Here is an 8,883-nt window from a genome sequence, read left to right as displayed (position 1 = left end):
CACTAAGAAAACTCATGCTTACCGTCATCATCCATTTCTCAGCTTCACAATCTCTGTAGCATGTCTTACGTTGTGTTCATTTAGCACTATCTTGTTTACTGGAGATGACAAAACAATGAGTAGACAGACAATGAGACAAAAATCGCACACACCTATTCAGAGACAATCAGCAGCAGAACAGAAAGCTGTCAGACAATTGAATCCGGAAAAGGACACATTGGAGCCAGAGTGGGGGGGGGGGAGGCGGGGAGGAGGAGGCGAGGAGTGGGGGGAGGAGGGAATACATTACTAGGTGGCTGAGGTAGTTTTACGGTCGTCTGAGCACGGTAAAAAAATGGTATGGTTGACATCGGTTTTTTTTTGTTAAAAACTCAAATGGGGGTGGGGAGTTAACCCGAAACAACAAATTTCCTCATTTGTATAATCAACTAGTCATCTCTATTCCTGCATACACTAGACTACAGCCGTGATCAATGAAATGTGGACATTACGGAGGTTTTGAAAGACAAATTTCATGTTCAAGTTCGCACTCCAATGAAAGTCAAACTCATTGACGAATTTCGCGTTGTGATGAGCAAGTCGCGTCACTCAAGTACGTGTCGGGCGTTGCGCAACCCTAGACCTGCAAACACTGGGTTGCCAAATATGGTGCAAGGTGCAAACTACTTGAGTCACATGACTGGATTTCATTGAGCGGCACTGTACATGTGTACGGGCACTACAACCTAGTTAACGGAATTTTTTTCTTTTTTTTCTGTACAAAATCCACATTATCTCCAGAGACTGGGGTGAAAAAAGGAGTGTGGTGGTGGGTCCCACTAAGCTCAGCTAATCAGAGGTCTCGGCTTCATAGCTTCATGGACGCACCAAAGTCAGACACTCCTGAGACGAATCTGCGGTTCGTGTTCGACTGCTTTTCCGAACGAAAAGTGCGGAAGTTCGCATTCCAGTTCGTGAACCAAACATTGTTTGCAAACTGTAATTTTGAAACTTGTCATGCCTCCATATTACCAGGCAGAAGCCACTGAGAAATATGCAGTGCCATGCCTGCAAACACGGGGCTGTGCACTACTGCAGGGCTGACTGTGCAGTGCCAGACCTGCAAACACTGGGCTGTGTACTGGTACAGGGCACTGTGCAGTCCCAGACCTGCAAACACTGGGCTGCGTCCTGGTGCATTAAAGGGGAAGTCCGGTAAAAAATTAAAATATCAGCGTCCGTAGAGTTTCGGGCGCTGAGTCGAATGGTGTCGGTCCCACGTGTCTCCGACAAAGCGTTCTCGAGATATTTCTGTTTGAAAAACTGAGTTTCGGGGGCTGCGCCATGACGTCATGCGGCCGCGCCACACCCTCCGCAATGTCATAGCGTGCAGGTAGGTCAAATGGAGTGCGTGAAAGCAATAGTGTCAATGCTATTTCAAATGATTTGGCGACAGATAGTACCGTATTTCCCCGATTATAAGTCATACCTTTTTACACTAAAATTCAGTGTAAAAAAGGGGGTGCGACTTACAATCTAGCGTGACATACTACTGAAGTGAATATATCGCAACAATATTGCTCAAACCTGAAAATGGGGTGCGACTTATAATCGAGTGCGACTTATAATCGGGGAAATACGGTAGGTGGTGCAAGGGACCCCGAAGACGGAACTCCTTGTGAGAGTGTAGATGCAGCCATGGCTGACCTTCATGAGTTCGGTCTTGGGCTAAGAACCTCGGTATTCAGCTGAAGAAATGGCAGCGTGGGCCGGTCAAGAGTGAGCGCTGCTGCGTTTCCGACTGATGAAGAAGCAGCAGCTATTGCAGACGAGGCTGATATAATTATCAGATCTCTGGAGAGCAGAGTCGCCAAAATGGAGAAGAGTGATGCGTGTTTCTAAATGTTGTTCCACTCTGATTCGCTTGGACTCCAGTAGCCTGCCACATGTTGATGTTTTGGTGCAAACTTGGCATATTTCAGACTACAGTGGAGAACAGTGCAGGCACAGGCACGACTCTTCGATTCAAGACTCGCAGCACTACGGGATCTGAAAGTATTAGGTCCGGGAGCTGTTCGCTGTTTTGTCACTTGTCTGAAAGTAGTCACCGTTGTGCACTCATCGTTGTAGCATAAAAGAAAGAGGCAGGACTATTCCATGCGGAAAACTAAAATTTTCTAATTCGCAAAGCACAACCACCGCCGGCATCGGCAAGGAGAAATGCACCTTCCCTCACTACATGTACATGATTTTACATACGACTGATCATGTGACGAGTGTAGTACATGACAAGTCCGTGTCTTGACTAGTTCTTTATCTAAGTTTTGAGTTTTTTTTAATCGAGTCTTATTGTAGCTACCCCAGCAGGCCAGCACGGCACTAGTGCGGGAGTAGTTCCGTGTGTGATGAGTTTGTTGACTACACTACAGCGCTAGTCTGCACGCAGGGCAGAGCTAGTTGAGGCCAGTGCGGACGGAAAAGTCCAACTCGGAAACGGCTAAAATAAGGGAAAACCTCGAGGTTTGCTGAACTGAAAATCACAGGGTACGTAATGTTTGTAACACTGAATCGAATGGTCTTGGTCCGAAGAAGCTGCGACAAACGGTTCCCCAATCGAACACGCTCCGAATATGGCCATTTTGTACACAACTAGATGGTGTGGCTGAACTTGCTGCACGCTGTGACGTCATCACCTGGATCTGGGTGATGCGCGCTCAAATTCGCACATGTTCGATTGGGCGTATCTGACGAACCATAGGCCGCTGCCTCCTAGACCTAGGACAAAGACCATTCGACTCAGCGCCCCGAACTCTACGGACTGTGAAATTTTTAAATTTAAAAAAAATATTTTCACCGGACTTCCCCTTTAATTCGTCTATGAACTCCCCCCCCCCCCCCCCCCCTGTCATTGAACACAGCTCTGCATTATACAATGCTGGAAACTGAGATCCGACCCCCTGGGCGGCGCCCAGGGGGTCGGATTTCAGTTGCCAGCATTGTACTATCATCGGTATCCCAACAATACCACAGTCATGTCACGTAGAAATTGTACACTGAGATGAGATATCCTTCACCGCTGTTCTTTGCAGAACGCAAGAAATTCATTCAGCTACTCGAGCCGTCCAAGTACGAAATCACAGAGCAATACAGAATTATACGCCAGCACATACACACAGAAAACACAAGGTCACTAACCAGGAGATGCGGGTGTTCACTGTGACCCTGCGGCCCAGTTTCTCAATGACGTCCCTTTGGCTTTGGACTCTTCGAATAACACCTGCCCGCTATCGCTGCACTGCCTGTACTGAATCAGACTAGACTCCCTACCACCAGAGCGGACAACTGGCGATAGCTAGCGAATCAGCTAGAGAATGGAACCAGAGTACTCCGTCTTTGGCGATGTGTACAATCATGCAAGTAGGTTGTGAAATCTGAACGCACGGACACACACCTATGATAGTGATAGTCTCATCACGTAAGTCCTTCGTCCTTGGCTAGTACTTAGTAGTAGTAGAAGTAGTAGGCTCTAGTAGTAGCCGCTGCTACACGCAAATACTGAACTGAAGTAGAGCGTAGATATACACGGAAACGATGCGTGTTGAGCAGAAGAGAACAGGACTGGAGTGATTATGTTTGTCGCTTCCGTCCGGAGCTACACTGAGTTTATTATCTTATGCTCTCCATGATCCACAAGGTGTAGCGAGCTGCGTGGACGTACTGGCACTACTGGTACTACTGGTACTGGCAAAGGAAAGAAGTGTCTGCTGTTCCCACGGACGTAAACGACGCGGCAGAGTCGGAGGCTTGCTAGCTGTATGCGAAAATATACTAGCATCTAGTTAGTCCTAGTGACCTACTTCCGGGAGTACTGACCTAGTTAGGCTAGTACCTAGTCGTTCACTACAACCAAGACTAGCGAGTAGGGTAACTGCTATTGCTAAAACAGCAGATGGGGGGCCTGTACTGTCGTTGCGCGACTCGAAAACGAAGAACTGACTCAGCTCAGTCGTTGTGCTTGCGGCTGACCTGCAAACTAATATTGTATTATAATTATTATCAAAATAATATTAATGGCGGAGGTTTCTCGCTTCGATCAACTACATGACTACATTGTAGTACTACTTGTAGTACTAGTACTAGTAGTACTGAGTACTAGAGTCAGGCCTCGCTTATCCGGTCCTCTTTTATCCGGATCCCTCGCCTTCCGGAAGAAAATCGTTGGTTACCGATTTGTGGCATATGCCATGCACAGATGCATGCCGTACATACCATACAGTATGGCTGTGTGTTCGATTAGCCGGTTCCCTCGCCTATCCGGATATTTTGTGGCTAAGTAGTAGTACTTCAACTGTAGTACAGACTCAGTGTACTACCTACTGTACTCATGTACTCCAGGCTGTATACTGCACACATCCGTGTCATCCGTTTGCCACCAAATATCCGGGTAGGCGAGGGAACTGGTCTGTATTATACTCTGTGCTACTGTGTCTACCAGGGAGTAGTACAATACCGGGAGGTGACACGGCCACACATCCGGGATTACGAGCTTTGCCTCACAAAAAAAATACAAACCGCGCGAAAATTCAAATTTTTGCTCTTTTGACAGCGATGAGAAACCTTCAAATAGTGACGAGAAGACCAGACGTATCCCTTCGTGACAAGCGGCCACTTGTTCTTTTCAGCTCGAGCCTTTTTTGGGAGCTACTCTGGTACATCGTCCACACTGCTGCCAAGTCTCGACTTCCCAAAATGGATGGAAGTGACGAATATGGAGGACGCTATCCTAGGTAAGTAACGTGATGGAATTTTCTCATTTTGACATGGTGTAACACGAACCTGAATTTCTCATTTGGACCCACTCGGACACCTCACCAAGTTGGGATATTTCGAAAGTATACCTATTTGTCTACCATTCTACTTCATCTCAACGTGTTAGCTTATGTAACTCTTTGTAAAACTCATTCTGAAAATTTTGAAACTTATTAATTTGTATAGACTTGAACATAATGTTCAAGATCACTTGTTTTCAGCACTGAATGAGGCCAGGCCTGCTTGCTTTGTTGCTTTTTTAACCCCCAGAACCCGTGGACAGAAGAAGAAGAGCGACGACTTGGGTGCGGCTGCGAAGTCTGCCTGCCCAACGCCAATTGCTCCTCACCCAAAAAGTAAACAAATTATATAGCAGGAGTGGTTTCAAGTGGTTTCAATGCATTTTGTTTTGGGGATGTTGGTGTGTACTTATGCAGTCCTAGCGTGTTGAGCAATAGCAATCATGAGAAGGGTAATAATTCTGCAATACAACATTGTTGATTATAAATATGACACTGAAGCAATACTGAAACTACGTTTTGGGGTTGTATTTGTTTTCATGCGTGTTCTACAGCGCACCCCATTGACGAAGATCATCCTTGTATAGACGATGATAAATACTCTCATCTGACAAGGTTAGTTGCACAGTTCTACCATATGTGTAAGGTGGACGTCGGATATAACATGGCTTATCTCTTTTTGGTATGCCATCTACTGCACAGAACACGTCATCAGAAGTCACTGCCTGCTGCGAATAACAGCGCATCGTGTATGACAATCTCTTCACCAACAAGTGCTACCCGTAAGTCAGACAGCAGAGTACAGTCATTCAATAATAGCCAAGTAAGCCCATGCTTTATATGCTTATATGACAATAAGCTGATGGAGGAAAAACAGATCCAATTACATAAAAGTACGCCCAAAAAAGCAACGGCCAAACACGCACACACGAGAACAATTTCAATGCTCTTCATGCACACCAACTAGGCTTATAAATCTGCACAGTGTACGTAAATGAAATATCTTATCCGCAGATCGCATCTGACTTGTTTGATAAAACCTGCAGCAAAACTAAAGCACAACACAGACATATCGATGAAGCCTGTGTGGTTTTATGTTTGTTCTGATTCATACAGCCTCTTGTCCATCGTCACATGAAGAACATGGACAGCCGCAAGCTGGAAATGATTTCTCAACAGCAGAGAAGAACGATACTATCACGTTCACACCCTTGACACAGACTTGCGTCATAGTGACATTTGCGAATAGCTGCCCCTGCAGTATAAAATTTATTTTATTTTGTGTTTCTCTCTGACGACTATAGCATCTGGATTCGGAATAGCCTTACTATCTTGAGACGGGTCAGCCATACCTGAAACATGTTGTTCATTGTGACTAAAACTTGAGTCAACATTATCTATTCCCCTAGAAACGACGTGAATAACTAAATGTAATACAAATTAAATTAGGAAGAAAATTTCACTCTTACAAGCCGCCCACGTAAATACTGGACACACTGAAGGTACCCGTGCGAAGGCCAGCTGCTACTTGATATCCTTCGTAGGATTCATCCTCATCACTCAGCAAAGACTGATGGATTCGTTCCCTACATCGTCAAAACAAACTTCAAAAAGTACTGCTCGAAAACTTCTTGACAGCATTCTGCCACTCTCTTCAAGTCGTTCTATGAATTTTTTTGAAAAATGCTACGAAATGCTACGATAAATGGTACGCGAAGTACGATATTTCGTGACGTTTCCCGGGACACAGCGCGCGAAGTACGATATTTCGTGACGTTTCCCGGGACACAGCGCTCCACAGAAAAGTGACCTGAGGCAAAGCTCGCCCGCCTGAATGTGTGGCCGTGTCACCTCCCGGTATTGTACTACTCCCTGGTGTCTACAACAACAAACAACAACAAGTCTAGGGCTGTGTTTTTATAACATGAGAAATTTGAACCCGGGTGGAGTTCAGCCCGGGTTGAAAGTCTGTACGATAGACAAAAGAGCTAGAGGTGCATCTGCAGTGCTGTTCAAACCAGGGAGTAGTACAATACCATATATATATGGTATTGTACTACTCCCTGGTTCAAACCTGGCGCGAGATACGCACAGAAGTACGTTTGTACGATTTTCTTGACCCGGGTTGATTTCAACCCTCCCCTTGGGGGGGGGAGGGTTGAAATCAAAAAAAAAAAAAAAAAATTTCACGGTTCGCGTGAGACTCGGCCAAAGGCCCAGTTTTCCGCATCCGCAGGAACGCCACCACCCTCTTGGATCAAGGCGCAGATGCAGCTCCTAAGCGGTGGGAGGTGAGTAGATCAGACCCACCACAAAGTGGTCAAAGACCGAAATCCCATTCACTGCATCCATGTTTCCCTCGTGCCAGGCCACGAGTTCCCAATTAACTGTGGGTCGCAGCACGGCTGGAAAAAATCCTTCCGCTTCCAAGCAGGACTTGAACCTGGTACCCTCTGTTTCTCAATCATGGTCTTAGACCGGCGAAATTTCAACCCGGGTCAAGCGCAATAAAAAAATAATAAAAAAAAATTATCGTACCCGTTCCCGAAGGTTTACCGACCATTCACCGAATGACAATTCACCGAAAGACACTTCACCGAAAGACACTTCACCGAAAGACAAATCATCGAATGGACAATCCACCGACTGGACAATTCACCGAAAGACACTTCACAGAAAGACATTTCACCGAATGGCTATATCACCGACAAGACAGCTCACCGAAATTCTACTCTAAATTGTAATGACTGGTTCGTAGTCAGGCTAACTTCACCGGCGCTGAGTTTCGCATGGCTGAAATGCTGACGTACTGCCACTACTGGCGCTGGTTGCACGTTATGTTGCAAATGTAGTATGTACATGGACAGTCAGACGTCGCATAACCACTGAGTGCATGTGTCGGGTTTGCGTGCAAAAATTACTACATTTCCACGGTTGTGACCAAAATGACCGAACTGGCAAGCACAACAATTACAAATATGGAAGAATAGCTCTGAAAAGCAGCGAGTTTTTACTGAATCAATCCCTTATTCCAATCATCACCACTGGTAAGAGTAAAATACTGTGTTAGCTGGTTGAAACATCAACAGTAAGGGTTCATTTTAGTACGTTTTGGGTGAAAAATATGAGACAATCAAAACCGTAATGATTAGCTAGATCCATCGCTTTTTGGTATAATCGTTTCAACCCTAGTAAACATTACACAAACGTGTAAACATTACATGGTCAATGAAATCCGATAAAATCTCTGTAGTAGCGAGGTCTGACTGTATATCAACCAGCCTTCTATTGTCAAAAATTCAAAATTCTTCAACGTTGTGGAGTGATTGCTAGGCCTTGACGGATTATGCTAATATTTTCGTGAAATTATGCTTTTCGCATTGCTGAAAAAACTGCAGAATTATGCTATTTCTATGCTAAAAGTTATCATATTATGCCGCATTATACTCACATTATATGCTGCTAATGTACATGTTTATGATGGTTCTGTGCAAAATAACAAGGGGATTTTTTTATAGGGCGTTGTACTGTAGTACTAGTAGCAAAAGTTCAACGGGGTCAACGCACCGTCCGACCTACACTTGTAGCTACGACCATCACTGATTGTAATGGACTGGACATGTTATCAAGGGAGTCGTAAACCTACGACTTCCTGGTGCATCTACTTGTACGGTACTTGTAGAACATGTACAACTCTATGGAATTTGGTGCGAACAGGCGGATTATTCCATTATTTGTGCGATTCGTATGCAATTTGCCTCGAATTATGCGATTATTCGATTTTGGTAGGAATTATGCGAAACATTATGCTAGCATAATCCGTCAAGGCCTAGTGATTGCAACATTTTCGCTGCTTGTCTATTGTTCTTCATTGATCTGCTCACCTCTGTAGACAAATGGAGACCTCCTCGATAGGCTTACAAGGAATCCTTGAAATATATATAAAAATCCAAAATTCTCTCCGTCCTTCTTTGTTTTTTCTTTCTTTCGGTGAAATGTCTGTTCGGCGAATTGGCCGCTCGGTGAACTGTCATTCTGTGAGTTGTGCATTCGGTGAAATGGGCATTCTGTGAAC

The 8,883-nt window shown here is 45.0% G+C and overlaps 1 protein-coding gene and 1 long non-coding RNA gene across 5 annotated transcripts in view; one reads left to right on the top strand and one right to left on the bottom strand.

Moving 5' to 3' along the window:
* Nucleotides 1-3,934, bottom strand: part of LOC135827420 (uncharacterized) — a 48,402-nt gene extending 44,468 nt beyond the window's left edge. For 3 of the 4 annotated variants that reach the window (XM_065339912.1, XM_065339909.1, XM_065339911.1), the window contains exons 1-2: nucleotides 3,175-3,934; nucleotides 23-98 (exon numbers count right to left, since the gene is read on the bottom strand). In XM_065339912.1, coding sequence (XP_065195984.1) covers nucleotides 23-35 — 13 coding nt within the window. In that variant the 5' untranslated portion in view covers nucleotides 36-98; nucleotides 3,175-3,934. Of the gene's footprint in view, nucleotides 1-22; nucleotides 235-3,174 lie in introns of those variants that run through there. The other variant, XM_065339910.1, reaches the window with a different exon arrangement.
* Nucleotides 3,935-5,076: 1,142 nt separating this feature from the next.
* On the top strand, nucleotides 5,077-6,085 carry LOC135827443 (uncharacterized). Its single transcript, XR_010555444.1, has 4 exons — nucleotides 5,077-5,144; nucleotides 5,363-5,423; nucleotides 5,511-5,590; nucleotides 5,925-6,085. It is a non-coding gene; the product is annotated as an uncharacterized LOC135827443 (long non-coding RNA).
* The last annotated feature ends 2,798 nt before the right edge of the window (nucleotides 6,086-8,883 follow it).

The sequence above is a fragment of the Sycon ciliatum genome, chromosome 11 (assembly GCF_964019385.1).
Source record: "Sycon ciliatum chromosome 11, ocSycCili1.1, whole genome shotgun sequence".
In the NCBI taxonomy this organism is placed as follows: Eukaryota; Metazoa; Porifera; class Calcarea; order Leucosolenida; family Sycettidae; genus Sycon; species Sycon ciliatum.
Note: the sequence above shows the minus strand (reverse complement) of the source record. Positions and strands in the feature narration are given on the sequence as shown.